The sequence below is a fragment of the Zonotrichia albicollis genome, chromosome 22 (assembly GCF_047830755.1).
Source record: "Zonotrichia albicollis isolate bZonAlb1 chromosome 22, bZonAlb1.hap1, whole genome shotgun sequence".
Taxonomy (NCBI): Eukaryota; Metazoa; Chordata; class Aves; order Passeriformes; family Passerellidae; genus Zonotrichia; species Zonotrichia albicollis.
In genome coordinates this window covers 3,796,986-3,817,452 of record NC_133840.1, presented here as the reverse complement: position 1 = coordinate 3,817,452, position 20,467 = coordinate 3,796,986, and the positions used below count along the sequence as shown (strand labels likewise).

Here is a 20,467-nt window from a genome sequence, read left to right as displayed (position 1 = left end):
ACCTTGGCATTTATAGAAATTTTGGCTGTTTTACTGACAAGCTCAGGTTCTCTCTAAAGGCCAAAGCAGGAGACAGGTGCTACATCTTTGGGGGCATCAGAAGCCAAGATGCCAGCAGGACTGTGAGGGGTGGCCTGCTGTGTCACCCCCTGCTCCATCAGAAATTACCATTCATTATTATGCATAAAATGGGAAAGTCAATACTTGGCCTGAATTTTCAGCCCAAATAACAAAAACCTGTTGCTTTCTGTGTGTTCCTGCTGAGTTGATTCACATCCAAGGCTGGAGATGGTGCCAATCCAGGAGCACAGAGGAGGGAAACTCAAAGATATCAAGAGTTTCAATTATCTCCTCAGCATCTCATGTCGAGGCTCTGAACTCTGCAGGTTACCTGGACAAAAGCTGCTAATCCCAGAATGGAACATTGCCAGCACTGGAAATGAAGCTGCTCTGCAACACAGGCTGTTGTAATAACCCCAGCAAATTAAATAGGGAAACAAAAATACCAAGAGATTTGGCATAATCAGGGAAAACTGTAGAAGCACCTGAGGCTTAAATTTTGTTGTGGCACAGTTTGGGTTGAACAATCTTCAGCTCCAGTAAGGAGGGGCTTTGTTTTGATGAGTTTTTCTGTGATTTGTCATTCACATTCCTGCCAGTTAATGTCCCAGTGACTAATTGTGATACCTGTGTATCTTCAATTCCTTCCTAGTGCTGGTAGAGCACATACCATTCCTCCATTTGTCCATCATTGTTTTTTCATGTAGTTTATGTGAAAAGAAAAGTCTTGATTTCTCTCTGAAACAGCTGCTTGCAGCTTTTCTCTGTAGATAGTGCTGGTATTCAGAAAAGAAAGCTTTTAACTAAATGAGACCAACTGGTCCCTGCCAGCTCTGGTGTTAGTGCTGGGAAAGCTTAAATATCACTGGTGAGACTTGTTCACCTGTGGCTGATTCCAGAGGGGAGGCTGGTGTGTGGTTTTATTGCACATAGCACTCATTAGATGTGCTTCTTTCCCAGCAAAATTGAAAATGTGCCATGCTACAAATTTCAGAGATCCCTGCATGTTCAGAGAATTGTAATTTTCAGCTTGCTGTTTGATATTAATATAGAGACTCTATCAAATTTATTGTCTTCTCTCAGCCAACTTCTCTGCTTGTGATGTGGGGTAAAAATTTAGGTTAATGTGAAGCTAATCCAGACCAGAAGCTTTCCCTCCATGGTCAGAATATTCAAGGAAGTATCTTTTTATTTAAAAGCTTTCTTTAAAAAAGAAAAAATCCTTGTGAAAAAAAATAATCTGACAATTTAGCAGTCCATAAGATGCTAATGCACCCCAATTAGGACAGGAAAAAGGAAAGTGATTTCTATTGAAGGACAGCTCTCTGACCTTGGGGCCCTTTTACTCTGCCATACATCAGCTTTTGACAGCTCCTGCTTTTTGTGATCTGCCACATGAAAGCACTGCTATAGGTTTGGGAGAGGTGGCTGCACTTTGCATTCAGGCTCGTTACTGTCTCGTTTTCCTTGTGAACGATGGTGCCAAGTGTGAGGGACACTAATGAGATCGGTATGTTCTGTTCCACCCGGCTCCCCTGCAAATGGCTGAGCTCATCTGGGCTTTCCCAGGAGCTCTAAATATGCCTCAAAACCTCATCTGGAAAGCCCACTTGCATTTTGCTCCCCCTTCCAGGTACAAGACACAGCTCTTGCATAATTATTCTATCTCCAAAAGTGGTATAAAAAGGAAAAGAGGACTCAGGATATTGCTTTGTTAGGCTGTGATTCAAATTGGCAAGAAGTGCTGCAGGAATTTAGCATGCAAAGCAGTGGAAATGTGTCTGCATTTACATCCAGAGCTCTACATGCAGCTGGCTGTGCATATTGACATCTACACACATCTATAAATATCTGCAAGTATGTTTAACATATTGCTACAACCATGAACCTGAGCCTCCCTGGCATTCCTTAGCAAAATGTTTCCTCTGTGTGTGATTTCCCCAGGTGTCAAGTAGTCACACTGAGTTTCAGAACCAGTTTAGAAGATTTCACCCACTGTCCTCTGAAGGGAAAGCTCAAGATTTGAAGTGGATCAAATTTGGCATTCCAGATTTAGGTTATGGCTGCTACTTGTCAAGTTTCTCTTACTTCTTCTTACAAGGATTTCTTTTCTTGGCACAGCCTGCAAATACAGTTGTTGATTGCTGATGCCTTTGCTGAAAATATTCTTGTATTATTTTTATTGCTGTGTTGTTTTTCATGTTCTTTGGAGCTTTGCTCTTTCCCTCTGTAAGCCATGGGCAGTTGTGCATCCTGGAATGGCTGGGAATGGGGCTGCTTCACATGACTGCTCTCCAGGCCTCTTTTTCCTCTTTGATAACTGGCAGTATAGTGAGACCAATGCATTTAGAGGCTGTCTGGTAGGATTTCTGATATCTGATCCTGTTATGGATAACAGGCTTTTTGAGAGGCATTCACAGGCTGGCTGCAGTCATCTTGCATTATTAAACAAGTAGGAATTAACTTCTGCTGACAACACTGTCTGCAGAATGTACCTTTTTCAAGCTTTCTTGCTGTCCTAATCTACTGCAGAATTTACATGTCCTGTGCTGGATCTCTGTTAACACATTCTGAGATTCTGCATTCAGCCTCTTGTTAAAACCACCTGTGGAAGAGCCCCTTTTCTGGGCTGTTCCCTGAGAATGACTTTGTTGGCACACGTGAGCCCCTCTGGGAGCTGAGCCAGCTCAGAGGATTCAGTGTGTGGTAGGGACACTGAAATGCTGAGTCCTGAAGGCTGCAATGACTTAACTCATTAAATTGTTGACAGTTAATTGGCCCAAGGCAACATGTATAGGGAGGATTCATTACAGCTGTAAGGGAACTGTGGTGATCCCAAAAGCTTTTCTAGGGACACCTGAACAGAGAGGGGAGCATGTCTGGATGCTCCAGGAATAGCACAAATCTCGGATCTCCCAGCTTGTTTTCATTTCTTTCCAGGCTTCTTTACTGAAGTTGATCAGCAAAGTCAACACAGCCCTGCTCTGACTACCTGCCCTGGGTTAATTATCAGCTTTCCTTCAGCTGGTTTGAAGAGAAATGATCCTTAACACAAATTCTCTGGGCCTCAATCTATTGCAGCCAGAATGCCTTGGCACAGGGCCATTGTGTTTGCACTTAAGGAATGGGAGGGAGAAGGAAAGGAACGCAAAGCTGGCCTGGTCTGACAAGTATGCAGATCAGAGGAGGGCTTGGCATTCCTTGTAGTATTTTTTTCCACTGTTTTTTTTTTTTTTTTTCAGCAGCTTTTGGCTTATATTAGATTTTAGTAGTGTAGAACAAGAGGGGAGGGATTGACAGCTCCATCTCAGGTGGGTTCCTGGAAGGCTGTGCTTCTGTGCCATGAACTGTGACCTCACTAAGTATCTTCATGACAAAAAAATTGTTTCTAGCGTGGTTAAAAAAGCTTTTGCTCATCTGGGGTTCAGGTCTAGATGTTATATTTCTAATCCTTTGAGGTCCACTATTGGGAATGATGCACAGATTCTGAAGATTTATTTTCCCTGCTACTTATGTACTCGGTGCTTGTAAAATCTTCAGCATTAATGGAAGAGAAGAGTGTAATAGTGTGAACTCTGGTGTTCATGATGTCCACACTTAGGGCCCATTCAGTTTAATATCCGTAACTTAGAATTCAGCCTTCTGGAGAGACTGTCACCTACCTGGCCACTGCAAATCTGAGATTTGGTGGCATCTTCACACTCATTCTCATGAGCATGGATTACAATTTCAACAGAAATTCCACTCATTCTTTTGCTGTGCTGTGAGTAGGATGCAAAGAAAGTTATGCCTGGCAAGCAAGTCCTGTCATTTGACTAAGGAGTTGAAAGAGCTATGTACATCACACCTTCAATAATTAATTCCTATTCTCACTATATAGGAAAGGAGTGTTTGTGAAGTTTTATTGGCATTTCTACAAAGAGCAAGGGGATGAGTCAAGCTTCATGCTTAGGAAGAGACCAGCTAATCTGCTTTGTAGAGTTGAAATGCATTCATTTGTTTTTATACCTTTATTACTGAAGAGAGAGGGAGGTAATGTAAAATGTTCAGATAACGAATAGTTGCCTAAAGATGCATCTGTTGTGATTTGTTACCTGGTCCCCATGTCATGCTTGCTGCTACTCCCTTTTCCTCAGCTTGAGCTGCAAGCTCCATAAGCAGTAATCTCTTATCTACACCTCCTGCTCAGGCTGTAGCTGTATTTAAAATTTTGTGCTTTACCTTTCATTTTGGACCTGGGCTAGAAGTCTTTGGCCTGACATCATTCTCCTTATCATGGTGTTAGAATGTTCTGACTTACATTTCGTGCCACTGTCAAAAATAACAGATTGGTTCTTCCAGTCCTGACTCTCCTCCAGTGCTCAGATTTCAGGTGTGTGTGCTCTGAGTCAGTGATTACATTTTATAATTGCTCCAGGCTTGCACCAACGCTGCACTGGGACCTTGTTATGCTGTTCCCTTTTGTGATTACAGAAATAGAAAGCAGGTGATGAAGTAATAAATGCTCAGCTTCAGGATTTATCAGCCCAACAGACTCTCACAGCTCATGCAGCCCCTCAGGTGAGTCCTGTTGAAGGAAAGCAGACGTCACTCCTTGGTCTACAGTGGAAGAAAATCTCTGTGGGAGATTTGGAGGAAGATTGCATCTGTACCTTGGAAAGGGCAGGCTGAGTACCCACCACAGTAAGATACCAGACTTAAGAGATCATAAGATGACTTTTAGAGAAAGAATGTACTGTCACTGATTCCTTTTTGATGGCTTATTCATTAAACAAAGCGTTTTGTGTTTGACATGTCATGAGGCAGAAGTAGACAGGAGTTGTTTAATGTCATCCAGATAAAGACAGCTGTATGAAAACTTTTCACTTCATCTATAAAGTGTCAGAGGAAGAACAATGGAAAGATGAAGACTGACAATGAAGTCATCCTATTGTACTGAAATATTAGCAAAATTCTGCTTCTATTATATTGAATGGTCTCCAGATACTTTATCTGAAGTGATGGATTCACAACTAGATAGATTAATTCTCCATGTTTTATTTTTCAGGCTGTTTTGAGCCTAGGAGACACAGTAGTTTATTATTTCTGAATTTGTTTTTAACCCTCTTGTTGAAACCAACACTCAAGAGGATTCTGTTAATTATCCACGTAATGGAAACTGATCACTGGAGTCATTCAGTATCCTTGTTTCCCATGTACATCAGGGCTCCATGAGTGTGGAGCATCTTGATTTTTTGGAAAGATGTGGTGTTGGTGAGCCTGTCCTATGCAGCTGCTCTTGCAGTGCCAGTCACAGGCAAAATTATTGATGATAGAGATATGGTGTGAAATCTGCTCCTGTTTGTGGCTGCAGGTCTAGATGTGCTAGTGGCTGTCAGGTTTGATTGTTGTTTTATTGGCGTAAGGGGAAAATTGGAAATCACTGTAATAGACTTTTAGGTATAAAATACCACATCCTTACATCAATAAAGAGAAATAGATTTCAATGGTATTCATTGAATGCTGTATATTGTTTAATATAATAGGGATGTGAGCCTGCTGTGCTGTTCTCAGCACCAGTGGAGGCTGAGAGCAGCTGGGGGTGTTTGGCTGACCCAGGAATAGCCCCAGAGGATATCAGAGCAGATCTGATGGATGGGACTTGTCAGAAAGGGCTCATGCTCACAACCACGGTCAGGTTTTCAGAGGAGCCTGGTCTCCATTTCAGCATCCCTTGGGTATCTCTGTTTTCACGAGATGCTGAGCATCTCTGAAATTGGGTCCTCTCATTTTTATGACAGTTTGGAGCTGCCCTTGCCCAGACATGTCAGTGCTGTGCTCAGCAGTGTACTTAGATCTGTGGGCAGGCTTTGTTTGCTCCATGCTAAGCATGGTGGAACTGGCTAAAAATTAATGTTGGCTTTGCTTTGGAGACATGTGGCTCCTCAGGTCTCTGCTGAGGGTCCCTCTGCCCTCCTTCACCCTCAGCCGCGTTTCGCTTAGAAACACCGATACGGGACGGGCTCCATGGTGTTCCCCTTTCCGCCACGGCTGATCCAGGACAGGGAGGCTCCGCTCCAGGCGGTGCCGGGGAGCATCGAGGCGGGTGCTGGGGGAGCATCGAGGCGGGTGCCGGGGAGCATCGAGGCGGGTGCTGGGGGAGCATCGAGGCGGTGCTCCAGCATCTCTCCCTCCCGGAGCCGCGGCCCGGCCGGAGCTGCAGCTCCCCCGGCGGCCGCTGGGTGTCCCCCGGCGCTGCCCCGCTCGCTGCCGCCCAGCCCGGCCCGGAGCGGGGCCGGCTGAGGGAGGAGGCGGCGCCGCAGCCGCCTCGGCGGGGCCGCAGCGCGGCTCGGCCGCCAGCAGCAGCTCGGGACGCGCTCCCCGCCGGGGCTGCCTGAGCCGGGCACGGCCAGAGGCGGCTCCGCGCCCGCACCGGGCATGAGCGGGGCTGCGGCGGCCTGAGGGGGCTCGGGAGGAGCCGGGCGGCCGGAGGAGATGGGGAACCAGCCGGGCAGGGCGGAGGAGCACGAGCAAGGTGTGTGCGGGCGGCGGGGCGGCGGCACCGCGGGGATGGCGTTTTGTTCTCGGGGGCTGAGGCGGCTCGGGGCTGTTGTCACAGCAAATGCCGGTGGCTTCCAACCTGCCGGGGACACTGCTGCTGTTTGCCTTGTAGATGCGCTTTATTGGCGTTCCATACCTGAGATCACAGCACCGTCCTCACGGGAGCTTTTCTGAAAGGAATCCTTTGGAGCAGAATGCCTGCAAGGGTGGAACCCTGTTCGCTGACAGATTTTTTTCTTTTTCTTGGCATGGTCTGCATGATGCAGCTAAAAAGTTCCAAAGCCAATGTAGTGATGTGCATAGAACTTGTCAGGATCTGCAGCTTGGCTGTGTTAGCCTTCACCATTGTTCGTGGCCTGAGGCCTGAAATTTTCCAGGCCTTAGAATTTAAAATGATGCCTTTGTGGAAGGTCTCCCACCATTGTCCTTTCAGAAGTGTAGTGCTCTGCATGTTAATCAGGAGCAGATTTCATAGAAAGCTGAGAGCTGGTATCAGGTAGATCGCATTCCCGTGTGCCAAATGTCTGCACCGTACACCAGAACCGCTGCTAATTTGTTCCTGATGCCGTAGAGCTGCTTCGCTCCCTTTCTGATTTATTTTGCTTGTTCCTCAAATGCTGAGTGAGGGGGGAAACCCGGAGGTCCACTATTCTCTGCTGCTGATTTCTCAGTTTCTTTCCAAATTTAGAACCCTCTAACACACATAAAACCACAATCAGTTGTATTTCCTAGCACTCTGTTTCTTGCTGTTGCCATGGGAATTTCATTCACAAAATCCCATTAAAGTTGTTATTGCTTGAGCAGGGGTTTCTATGACTTCGGGTCGATATGTAGGTATTGTTCTAAGAGCAAACACAAATGTACCTGATCTCTGCATTGCTGCTCGGGGATCTCACGACAGATCTGCCAGCGAGTGCTGGAACAGCGGCGAGGTGTAGTGAGAACTCTCTAGCACTATGGTAATCACCGGGCTAATGAAGAACACAAAAGCTGCCAGTGCCCAGTCACCAGAAGAAATGCTGCCCTAAGGGAAAGCTAAACTTTAGGCTGGAGAATGTGGCTGCCGACATCCCCAGCCCCTGAAATCCTCTGGCCGCTGCCAGCCAGCGAAGTTTTGCTGGAGCTAAAAGTGTTATTTAAGAGGGGTTGTACTGATAATAAACTAAGGGAGAGCTGGATAATGGCCCGGGGAGACACACTGCTGACTTCTGATCAGCTGGAGCAAACGGACTCTGATTTTGCAGGGCCATTTTGAACAGCTTATTGCTGTTAACACAGATGATAAATGAGTGTTCAGACCCCTTGTGGGTTTGAAAAATCTCTTTCATCCTTTGTTTTCTCTTGATTTATTTTTTTATTGAAGAGGAAAGAGTTATGCTTGTGTTGCACCTAAGCAGTTTTTAAACTATTTTCAGTTTTTAAGTGTAGGCTGTACTAGGTCTTGTTTGAAAGTCCTCACTGTACAAAAGGTATGAGTAAAGCTGAAAACCAGTGTTTTGTATTGAACTGTGTTTTCAAAACTCAATGTTTAACCATGAAAAAGAGTCAGGAACATTCCTGCTGACAAAAAGAAAAAAATCTGACAACGTAGTCCTTATTGTGTGTGAGAGCTCTGGCTTTGGAGCTCAGAGTTTGTGTTTTTGACAGCTGGATGCAAAACCTGCTTCTCACATCAGAAAGTGATACTTGTAGTATCTCTGAGTTCTGTTTCTGCTTGAGTGAACTTAGCTCAGCTCTCATTCAGGAGCACCAACAACTTGAACAACTGTGGTACTTGTAAGCTTGTGTTTGGAGCAACCAGACTAAACCCCAGGACTGGGTTTCTTTATTGATCTAGCTCATGAGCCAGCTTTAGTGACAGACAGCCCATTTGACTGTTCCCTGAGCACGACATTCAGGGTTACCTTGTCTACCTTCTTAGGAAACTTTATGGACATCTTATGGCTCATCTCTAAGTCTTTCACCCCAAACTTCCCATCTTGGGGTGCTGGGGGCAGCTCTGTTCCTGCTCTTGGTGTCAGTGGGCACTGAAACCTTTAAAAATCTGATCCTGTTATGATATAGGTTGTCATTTCAAGTAAAATACTGATTTTCACATATTTACAAGAGTATTATGTACCTTAATGTCTTTTCCTATTAAGTGTAAATTCTGGGTGGGCTGTTCAGTGCTGTCCAGGAACAGGAAGGAAATTATTGCCTCCAAGCTGAGCAGTTGAAGGTTAACACATTAATGCAGGAATATCAAAGAACTGGGACTGACAGGGCAAGGGACTGTGGTGAGGAGAAGACAGGAAAAGAATCCAGTGCTGGTGTCTGATGGGAATGTTTGGAACAGAACACAAGACCCTAACAGCCCAGTATCATCTCAAATTAATCCCCATCTTCCTAAGAGTGTCTAACAAGGATTTGAGAGGATTGCTTGTAATAACATTAAATTCTATAGGCTTTTCCTAGCTTCTAATTTAAAACTTACTTTAAACAGCTTTTACAATCATTTGTGAGAACTTTGAGGTGAGTGACCCAAGTTTGCATCACTTCTCTGCCAAAACTCTGCTCCTTGCAAGTCACTGGTTTCCCCAGTGCTCTGAATATTCATATTTTTTAGGCAAGTGGAGGTTTTAGAATGGAAACACCTATAAAATAGTACAGAAAATTATGTGAAAGGCGAGTGAATATTGCAGCACTTTGTCAGCAGAATCAGTTTTCTGCTTTTGAAACTGACTGCCCAAGCTAAAGGAAACAGTGTATACAAACAGAGGCCTGAGCACCTGCGGAATAGCTGGAACATTTCCTGGGAGCTATGGAAGAATCCAGAATTATCCAGTGCACAGTATTTGTTGGGAGAAAGCTTTTCAAACATACTTTGCCTTGGAAACAGGGAGGCCTCCTGTTATTCTGAACAGGAGCACTGATGTTCTTTGACACTGGTTGACACGGTGATGGGGGGGTTGTTTATCCTCCAAACATCTGCAGGTGATGGATGATGAATATCTTTGGGAAGAGGTGGAAAAAAATGACTCAATACCCACAAAAACTCAATACCCACAAAAAAGAATCGCTGGAATGGGAAATGTTAACTTCTCTTGTTGGAACAAGGTGACGGGTGGGGTTGTCCAAGGGTTAGGCTTTTTTTGGGATTGTGTTTATTTGTAAAACATGCTTACATGGCTTGGATGAGAATATCAAGTGTCAGTGCGTGCACTGAGTCAGTATTGATCTGTTTTCTTATGTCTGTTCTGTCCTGGCTCAGGCGTGGCTTCATTTGAGTTTGAGGAAGGGATTTTTCAGTGTAAAACATAGGAGACTTTCAAGATAAATGCTTTTGTAGGAATACACGTTCTTGTCATTTCTGTTCCTTGTTTCTGTTCCTTGTTTCTTTAGTCTCCCTCCTGTTTCTCCCAAACATGGGAGCCGTTCATTTTAACTCTGCTGGATCTCAGAACACCATTTCTGCCAAGCAAGAGCTCGAGAGACCAGATGAGTTTAATGATGGTGTGGGGGGAAGGGAGGGAGGGGAGAGGGGCCAGCAAAGCTAATGAATCACATAACAGCTTTCATGGAAATACCGACTGCAAGTCATGTCCTCTTGCAGCTCGGGCAGCCAGCCACAGACCTTTTGTTCCCAGTGGAGCCAACAAACCACAATTTGCTCTCCACTGGATAGTTTAATTCCTTAGTCACCTCTTCCTCCCACAAGTCATTCTTGCATGGGGGGTTTGCAAATGCTCTCATTTTTCAGAGTAGTAACACACTGCTGATTAAACTGGTATTGAAGAACTTTATTTCCCCCTGGAGAGTAATTTTTACTTGACTTCAGCTTTTCTTCAAGGCCAGTGAGGGCCAGCTCTGTTGGTGGGTCTCGTGAGGTGACTTGACAGGGCTGACATGATGAAATCATTTCAGGAGGACTGACAGACACATCACCAGTGGCAGTGTCCCCTCTGCTCCCAGAGCAGTGAAATGGGAGCAGCCACTGCCACAGTCTGGAGTGGCCTTCCAGAGGAATTTAGTCATGAGTGTGAGTAACTTACCTCTGGAATTACCTGAGGCACTGCTCAGTGATAATCTGAGGTCCCCTGATTCTAAGTTGAAGGGCTAATGAGAGCTAAATTAGTGCAAAAGATCATCAATAAGCTCTCCTACACAACAGGGCCTTCCCAGCACTTTTCTGCCCTGCCTGGGAGGATGTCTGAGTGGGAGTGCTTTCTCCATGGACAGCTTTTACAAGAAGAACTTTTAGGGCATGGCAGGCAGCAGGATGTGGTTTATGCATTTTGTGTCAGATTAATTTCCATCAGCAAAACAAAGCCATTTTTGGATAAAGGAGGGAGTTTCTGGGAATCCTGTTGAATGAGCTGGTCAGCAAGAACTTGTCCTGTGGGTCCAGAGCCCTGCATTGTGTTTTTGCCCCACTGCTGGTGGTGATTTAGGACCTACCAGTGATAGATCTAACATGATAATAAATGTAAAAGCTAATTTTCTTGATGATTGTTTCATTAGTTTAGTTAATGTGCTTGACAGCTGCAGAGTGACAAGGGAACAGCCAGGAGATGGCTGTGGCTCTGACACAGCATTAAATTACCTGAAAGAGGGAAAAGGGTGGAAGGAGAAAGGAATCATGCTGGCCTTGGAGAAAGAGAAGTTTACTTCTTTTTCTTTGGGATATGTTTGGCTCCTCAAGATCTTGAAGTTGTAAAGCTGGCCAAAGAAACCTGAGCATGTATTGCCCCTTGTTCTTCCCACTGAGAGCTGCCAGAGCCCTGGAGGTACTGAGGGATTTATTTGGAAGCAGTCCTGTGTTCTACCAGCATTTCAGCAAAGTAATCTGTCTTATTTTTTTCTCTTTTCAATTCCTCCCCAATTTTACTAATTTACTCTTCATAAAATCTGATTTCCACAGGGAATGTAGCTTTCAAAACAACATGAGATTCTAAAACTGAGGCAAGAGTACTTCTCTGATTTTGTTTGTACTGCACTGCTTGAGGAGAATTTAATTTGATTTTTCTGTGATTCTCACAGACTGACAGTAGAAGATAGACAAATATTGCTATTTTCATTATTTTCTATTACTTTCCCATCTCCAAGCAATTTCAGCATGATGATTGAAGATGATCTAAAACTGAGATCTATGATGATGGTAATAGACACTGTTAGATTTTCCATGCATCAACTCTTTTCTTCCTGTAATCCAAAGCAGGCTTGTGTTCACAGATCTCTTTGGAATGTTCCATCTATTATATTTCATGAATTGTTTTTCCACAAGCATCAATAGGTATGGATTGCATGTTCTGAGGCAGAGCACTCTGCCCTTGTGTGCTGGGTGCTCATGGGTTGGTTCTGTCAGGCTGTAAATTACATCAGAGCTGCAGCTTCTGCCCTTCTCATCAGGCTCTGGAGCACACAGCTAACAAGCTCTGTATTTTTATCAGCAGCAAAATTTACATTTGAAGTTCTTACAGGCAAATTTCATATTCATCACTGGAAAAATGCACTCTTGGGAAAGCAAAGGGCTGACATGAGTTTTCAGGGTTTAGTTCTGAGCATGTGTAAGGGATGTGTTGGCTGAAATAAGGACATATATTTTCCATTTGTTACCAGCTCTGTAGGTTTTGTATCTTGGGTGGAATTTATTCAGTTGCTTAGGAAAAATGTTAGGAGCAAGGGAAATGTGTCCACATCCCATGAGCAGAGTTCTGTTCCTCTCACATTCCTGCCCTGATGGATGCTTTGGTGCTAAGTGTTAAAAATCATTGCTACTCAGGCAATAAGAATTTTACCATATTTATGAAATCATATTTCTTAATGTATGGAATGAAAGTGGCTTTAGGGGCAGGGTGCAGTTAATCCTCTGACACATTTTACTTACGTTGGATGACTTTTCTTTCTTCCCCAACTGAATTAAGAAATCCCATCCTGTACTAAGGATAGAAATCTGTTTTAATTACTCTGAAATGTGCAGAATGCAAAGGTGGCTTCTTCCCTGCATCTGGAGGATATTCTTTTGTATTTTTCACACCCTAAAGTTCTCCTGCATTTTGCCATTGCAGCATTTATACTGAAGATGTAGAAATCCTTGTGATATCAAATAATTACGTTCATATAATCCCTTTTATAGGAGTTGTTTCCACAAGGGTGTGGATAATGATAAATTTATTGGCAGGAACTGAGTTCTCTGCAATACAGGAAAGACCTTCAAAAGTATAACAGAATACTTCTTCTCATAGACAAAAATGCTTATGATTCCTGAAATAAAACAGAGGTAATTCCCTGTGCTTGTGCAGAACAGAACCACCTCAGCATGAGGTTCATTAGTCATAATTAACAGCTGGTAAGAGGGGATGAGGTTCCATGAACAGGAGTCATTCCAGGACTGGTAATTCTCTGCTGGGAAAGCTCCCTCAGAGTGCAATAGCTCTGGTGTTGTCTCTGCAATAATGTGAAATAGTTGCTAAATTGCAGCCTCTGGAAAACCTTGCATTTTTTTCTTATTTAAGGCTAAATTGTCAAAATTCCGAGGATTTTTTTCAGAAAAGAAAAAGCATTTAAAATTCTTTGACCAAAGGGAAGTGGTTCAAAGTCTTGTTCCCCAGAGCCTGTGGTGTTAGCTGTAATGCTGGGAGGGGAGAAGGTGGTGGTGTCATGTCCATCCCAGTCTGGAAACATTCCTTGGATGGAAAGAGTGTTCCAGAAAAGTGGTGCAGTTCATTTAAACCTTCAAAGGCTTTTAGTCCTCTGTCTAATGAAGGCTGGGTGCTCACACAGCCTCAGTTTTCAGCTGGCTAGAGCAATGCACAGAAATATTTCAAGCCAGGCCTCCTAAAGTCCATGGCAGTAACTTTGCTTAACCCGAAGCCATGGGTCCTAAAATTATATTTTGCCACAAAGTGAGAGGCACAGAGCTCTAAATATGTTTTTCAAGGCTTTTCAGGGCAAAAGCTGATCAGGATGGAGGAGTCAGAAGGGAAGAGCCTCTCTTTGAGGGGCTGAGGATATTTCCACAATCCTTCTCTTCTAGGTCTTGAGAAATGCTTTCATAAAACCTTGTTGAGTTTGAAGAATGGACTAATCATGTTAAGAATTACCCTCAGCCTCCTCCACAGATAGTTTCTTTGAGGCTGCTTGACTGTGGAAAATCTTTGACTGATCTTTTAATTAAAAGCTCTTTTTTTTTAAACCAAGGAGTTCAAGCTCTTCCCGCTTTGAAGTGGGCAGTGTTTTATAGATAAATATCTCATTATGTTATGAGCTTTCTCCTCTCCCCTTGTGTCTCATTTCTTTTCCTGATGTGTCTCATCCTGTGTTGATATTCTGATGATTTCAGCCCAGCTCCCAGGATTGGCTGTTCTTAGCTCTGTGCTGGGCTCAGCTAAAGCTCTGGATGAGCTGTGGAGACTAAACTGGAGTCCTTTCCCCACCCCCTCACAGAAGCAGGCTGGAAATGACAATAAAACTGGGTTTATTATGTGGCCATCACATTTCAGTAAACAAAAGGCAATTGTAACACCAGTGCAATGCAAACTGGTTATTAAGCATTAAGCAAACAATTTTAAAAATAAGCTTCTGGCTTTTAAGTTCTGCCCATTGAGGGAAGGAAAAGGAACCTCCTTTCATGTTTCCATTTGTGATCCCTTTCCCCCCTGTCTTTCTGGATTAGCAGGGTTTGGGAATTCATGAGGACAGAAGTTCTTTTGGCCGAGTGTGGGGCAGCATTCCTGAGCTGGAGGGTTGGGATCATGGATTCCTGACCCCACTGCTTGGAGAGAGGCATTTTCAGCTGCTTTTCCTCTGTGATGGCTCTGCTGAATGGGAAGGACAAGGAATTAGAGCATCCTTTACAAAGGAGAAGGGTGATGAAACCCCATGCAGGTATCTCTGTCAGTTCCAGGTTCAGTCCATAGCATGGTTTCCTGAACAATTAAACAGGCTGAGTAAATTATCTGATTGTTGTGAAAGTGTTGGATATTAAACATTTCCCCTCTTACAATGTTTGGTTATCCTTTGTGCTTGTGGAGAAATACCAGATTTTGATGGTCAGAGGGATCCACAGCACCTGACATGTCTGGAAGGAGCAGGAGCAGGGTTCTCACTGTTCCTTCCCGCTGGATTCTTGGTCCAGGAGGTTTTAGGAAAGTCCTTCATGAACTGGAGCCACAGATCACATTCAGTTGTGACAACCACTGTGCATGGAGGAGCACAAGTACTGACAGCACTGCTAAGTGAGTTGGCATGGTTGGATTTAGGGCTGGTTAGTTTTGTTTGCTTTTTAATTTCCTGTACTTCTCAAAACACTCAGCACTGGTATTTTATCCGTTATAATTGTATTTTCCAGAAATGAAAGAACAGCTGTTTTATCACCATGTTAACCCAGCAATGGCTGAGTGAAGGACTTCTGGGCTAGATTAGCTGGAAGCTGCTTCCTGAGCTGAGGAGAATTCTCTCCTTGTCTGCAAGCTAGAATCAAGGAAAACCCTGGGATTCTTAGTGTAGCCAATGGTCATTTATCTCAGGAATATTCCTAGTACAGCCATAAGAATTGAAAAATTATTTCTCTGCTTTAACTTCAAGAAAATCCCTCCTTTTTCTGAGCACCACATTCTGGGGGATGTGTTATTAACTCCAAGGATGTTCCCCACAACATTTGTTATAAAAACCTTCTGGAAAGCAGAAGCCTCAGATCTAACAGGTAGGAAAACAAAGGAAACTCCAGTCTTACCAACCATATCAAACAAAAAATCCTTTGTTTCAGTGAAACACCAGTGATTTTGTCCCTCTTCACAGAAAAATTGATATTTATGGATTTTCTTTTTTAACAGTTGTCTAAAAAACTACCAGAATAGAGTTTGGCTTAAAATTGATTTAGCTGTAGATATGAGATGATTATACCTGATCCTATCTTGTTTTTACAGGTGCATAGGCAGGAAATGTTCCAGAACAAACAAAATCAGGAAGTGTCATAGTACACAGAAATCCCAATAATTTCGGTGCTTATGTCACAGGTACATAGAGTCAAGTCCCCCTTAAGGAATATAAAAATTATGTATTTTTTTAAATAATGAGCTATGATGGTTGTGGAAATTACAAATACGCATTAAAAGCAGCAAGTAGGGGTACTTCATTTTAAAAAGGGAGAATTCTCCATTTCTGTAACTTTCACCAGATTAATTTTGAGATAGTGCTACACATTAATTGAAGGTTTTACTCATTCTTTTGTGGGGGTTAGACAAGGGGTATAACTTGGAGGTGACTGAAGTTTTTGGCAGGCCCAGTGGTATTAACAGCTCCAAAAAAAGTAGTGTTGAGTTTACCATAGGGATATTCCAGCAAGTGCAGGATATAGAATTTCCCTGAACATTTGCTTTGGATGGCTCAGTGTTTGTTATGCCAGGTTGCTGGGTACTCCAGAAATCCAAAGCAGCTCGGGGGTAGATTCCATTTGTGTTTTTGCCCACTGGTGTTGGTAATTCCATGGGATTTGTGTCCCTCATTTTGGGGTGAGCACAGCAGCACCTCGTGATTCTCTTGGTGCCTCATGGAGCAGTGGAGCCCCTTGGGTGCTCCTTGACTCTTGAGCAGATCAGAAAGAGAAGTTTGTGTTTGTGGCAGCAAAGGCTGGGCACGCACAGAGCAGTTCTTGTCCCTCAGCTCAGCCAATTCACTTTTCTGATGGATCTCTGGGAGGAAACGTGGCCTCTTACAGTAGAACCTGCACTGCTTTTGTATTTCTGTACTTTAACTCAAAACAGGGATATCCAAGCTTGAGTTTTCATTTTCAGCTTAAAAACTTTCAGGAGACTCAAGTAAACGGCATCAGAAATGTTCAGAGGGACTCTTTTGTTGGTTACTGGCAAGTCGCTCAGGGTAAAGAGATTTTAACTACTCTTGCTGTTATTCAGAGAGGAATTGTCTGTGAACAGGCCCATAAAGAGCAGAAAAAGTCAGCTGAAATTCACAATGAGACTTTTGTGAACAGGGTTTTGATCAGATCTCCTCTCATTTACCTTCTGAATGCGACCTTGTTTCCACTGTAATAGAATTGAGATGTGACAAAGTGAAATTGAAATTCAGTTCTTGTGGCTGTGCTGAGCTTGGAACCACCAGATACTGACTAGAGTTGATCTTTTTCTGTTTTCATTTTAACACTTTTCTGAAAGAATTAAATGTGACTTTCTCTGCAAGGAAAAAATGACAGAGCTATTGATCAGGGGAATCCAACAAGCTGAAAATAAAATGTGTGTGATCATTCCTTAATTGTGCAGCAGACATTTTTCTCTTTTAAAACCACTATAAAACTTACTGGGACCTTTTCTGGATTCTTAGTACTTGTTTAGATGCTAAAATTTGAACTAAATGGTGATGTTCAACTATAAGGTCATCTCTACTATTGGGTTACATTCCTGCCTTGGGAGAGTCTCTGGTGGTGGCCACCCTTGGAAAGAATGTCCTACCAATAGTTGATCTGCAGATTTAAACCACTGGCAAGTAGTTGTGTCATGGCTTTGTCTTTAAATTACCAAAAGTGCTTTTTCTTGGGTGCTTTTTGCACTCTAGATCTCTAGACTAGTATTTCTAACAAAAAAAATCAGCCAATCTTTACCAAGTAGTCAGCTCAAATGTCAGAGGTCTCTAGTCTTAAATTAGGAATTACTCAGATCAAGATGCTTGTTGCTGCTTTTTCTTTTCTAGTGTAGCTTTTTCAGTACAGACATCTGTTGTTCCCTAGTACTTTGTAATTTTTATTTCTCTTTGGTCTTACTCTTATCCTCCATCTCAAATATTAGTACCTGAGTTGCTTTCCTACGCTCTCCACCATGATTACATAGATGAAAATCTTTGCATTAAGCCTTTTAGCTCTTTCCTCCTGTTGCATATTGTGCCTGTTCCACAGACAGTGCAATCAGGGAGGCCAGACAGTCCAACAGGCCATTAAATGATTCAGGAAAAAAGCTAATGTTTTAATTACTCCTAGTCTGCATTTGCTAAGTGAGTAAAAGGCCTTATTGGAGCTGAAGCTTCAATATTTAATTAATGCTGGATTATCAAAACCACATTTGTTGTTCTGGAGCCATCTCCTTGTGTTTTTGAAAAGCTAGGTGGAGTACAAATGAACCTTCCCAAGGAGGTGCTGGCCTGTGAAGGTGTTGGCTCTGTGACTAACGCTCTGCAAACAGACTGATTAATTCAGAAAAGCCACGACTGGCCAAGCCTTGCTTTGCTTTGTTTGCTGCTGCATAAAGAGCAGGTAGCAGAGAGCACTGTCTTTCTCTAGGACTACCCTGGAGGAGATGGAAAGTGGTGTGCTCCTCTGAGTTTTTGAGAGTTATTCAAAGGAGTATCCAGTGCTGTTGTTATGGAATAATGGGACCCCTTCAGCTCATTCCCTTTGTGTACCAAGCAGATCAAGCCATGATACTTTGCACAGTACAATAGTGCCATTCTTTATCCTGACTTTTGCCTAAGCTGGTGGTGGAGCAGACGTTTCAGCCATTTCACTCTCAAATATGAAGTTTTAATCAGCTCAAGCTGTTTTGAAAATATCAGTAAGTGCTGGGTGGTGTCTCTTGCCCCCTGCATCTCTTTGAAATTCCAGCCTTTTGCATCCAGTCCCACTCACATTTCAGCTCTCAAGAAGATTCAAATCTTCCTCATGGCTTGATGTACTTGTGTGCATCCCTTCAGTATTTGTTACCAAGCTGTCCTACCGTTCCCAGAGGTTTAGGGATAGGGGGATTAAGCAGTGGGGCAGAATGTGCAGGGATTTTGTCTCTGTAGGTGTTGGATGATGTAGCCCAGCAGTGCAGGTAAAGGATGCTGTTCTATCTGCTCTACTTCTCAATGTTTGCCTTTCCTCATGCCACTGTGAAATGTGTCAGTGTGCTTCCTGTTAATTTGGATATCAGAAGATCTCTGGTCAGCAGGGAAGTTGTTTTTTAACTGTTTCATTTGCTTTAAACAAAGGAGGGGGGGAAAGGCAGGAAAAAATAGGGTGATTCAATGAAACAGATGTGTACTGAAACCTTTTAATGAAAAAGTACTTTAAAGGAGTCAAGTATACAGCAATCCTTCCTCTGTGCTGTACAGCCTCCATTTCCCCAAGGACATCCCTCACTGGCTCTTAACCAGTCTCAGGATCAATCTCAGGATCAATGCTGGGACAGGGTGAAAGGGATCTGCCAACTCCCCTGGGCTTTCACTTAAGCCTTGAGGTCTTAGTGGCTTATTTGCTTTTGAAAAATGGATTTTGAGCACCAAGTTAATTAGGTTCTTTAAAACTTTACTCTGAGTTGACAAAAGAAGTCAGAGAACACGTCCAGGCTCCCTGTAACATGTGCTGGTTTATCACAGTGAGTCAGCCCAGAGTGTGGTTGGTGACTCCAAGCTAATGCCATCTTTTGTGACTTGGCTGTGACTAAATTCACATTGATGATGTCATGAATCCCATATTAATCCATTGTGTTAAAGCATTCATTGTGTAGCTGGAAATTAGCTAAAGGTGGTTACTAGGGTGCTGGAGGAATTCTGAACGTAAAAAAAAAAAGCTGCTCTTATCTGCCTTCTAACATTGTTTGTATATCTGTGAAGAAAGTCTGACTGTTCAGTTCAATGTCTGGTGGCACTTCAGGTGTCTTCAGACATCCCAGTTCCTCTGTCTGCCTCTGGAGCAAGGGACAAGTCTCCTACAGGTGCTGCCAAACCTTGGAGTGCAGTGAAGGTATTTTAAAAATACCTAAAGGTCATCTGGAATGGCACTAGGCAGCTGTGTTTTGGTGTCATAAACCAGGTGAAATGAAGATGCTCCTGTGAGGCAGGTTTGTTTTACTGAGAAACTGAGAGTGGAGCCAGGACCTTTCCCAGGGTACCTGCCTGCCTTGCCTGGCTGTTGCTGTGTGTTCCTGGTGCTGCTCTGGATCCTCAGCACATCCTGGCAAAGCCTCAGGAAGGGCTCTCTGAAGTCACAGCCAGAGGATGAGCTGAAAGCCAGAATTGATAAGAAGGACATATTTCAGCTAAACCACAAGTGCTAGAGCACAGTAAAATTGTGTGGGGTGGTTTAATAATTCTTTTTATTTGGTGTACAAGTGTGGGCTGTTAATATTCCCTTTACTCAGCCATGGTGCTAAATGCTTCCAGCCCATTTGATTTATACTGACCTTTCCCTCAAGGAACCTTTTCTATCTGAGGCTCAGGAGTTCTGTTCAGATGGGAAATTTTATTAAAACATCCTGGCATGTGAGGACAGAATTCCAGAATGACAGAGCCACCTCTGTCTTCTGCTTCCAGGGAGGCTTTGAGTAGTTAGTCCTTAATTTCTTTTTGTAATCTCTTGTTGCACTGTCCTTTCTGAGGAGGATTTAGGGATGACAGACACGGGACAGCGAAATTGCTGATCTGTTGCAAAAGCAGGAGCTGGAATGAGAGAGCTTTACCATCCCTCGTGAGAGGACAAACTTGTCTGCAGGCAACAGTTTGCCTTTCTGAAATGTATGACTGGAACATTGCAGCGTGCTATGAATAGCTTTCTTTTAGTTCTTGTTCGTTATCCTGCCCTTGCAATTCAAATAAGGTATCCATTGTTTCAAAACATCACACCAAAGCTGCATCTGTCTCCGTGCTTTAGCCTTACATGACTGAAATGCTTTGTGGGTGATCAGTGCTTAAATTACATCCATGGTGCAGGAGGCTTGGTACCTACTGCAACCATGGAACAGTGAATTACTGACGTGGAATTTTGAATATGTTGAAGGAAACAATGTGTTTTTATTGTTGTTTGCTTAAGAGATGACAGGATTAAAATCGAGGAATAAGGTAGTAAATGGAACATTCCCTGTTAACTCCACTGTGGAACAGCAGAAGGCCATGGCATTAACCT

At 43.4% G+C, this 20,467-nt stretch overlaps 1 protein-coding gene across 6 annotated transcripts in view; it reads left to right on the top strand.

Annotated features, from left to right (window-relative positions):
* Positions 1-20,467, top strand: part of SPECC1 (sperm antigen with calponin homology and coiled-coil domains 1) — an 85,478-nt gene that overhangs the window by 26,825 nt on the left and 38,186 nt on the right. The window contains exon 1 of one of the 6 annotated variants that reach the window (XM_014271637.3): positions 6,318-6,574. The exons of the other annotated variants lie outside the window; for them this stretch is intronic. Within the exon in view, the coding sequence (XP_014127112.2) occupies positions 6,535-6,574 (40 nt within the window). The 5' untranslated portion in view covers positions 6,318-6,534. Of the gene's footprint in view, positions 1-6,317; positions 6,575-20,467 lie in introns of those variants that run through there. 6 annotated transcript variants of the gene reach the window in all.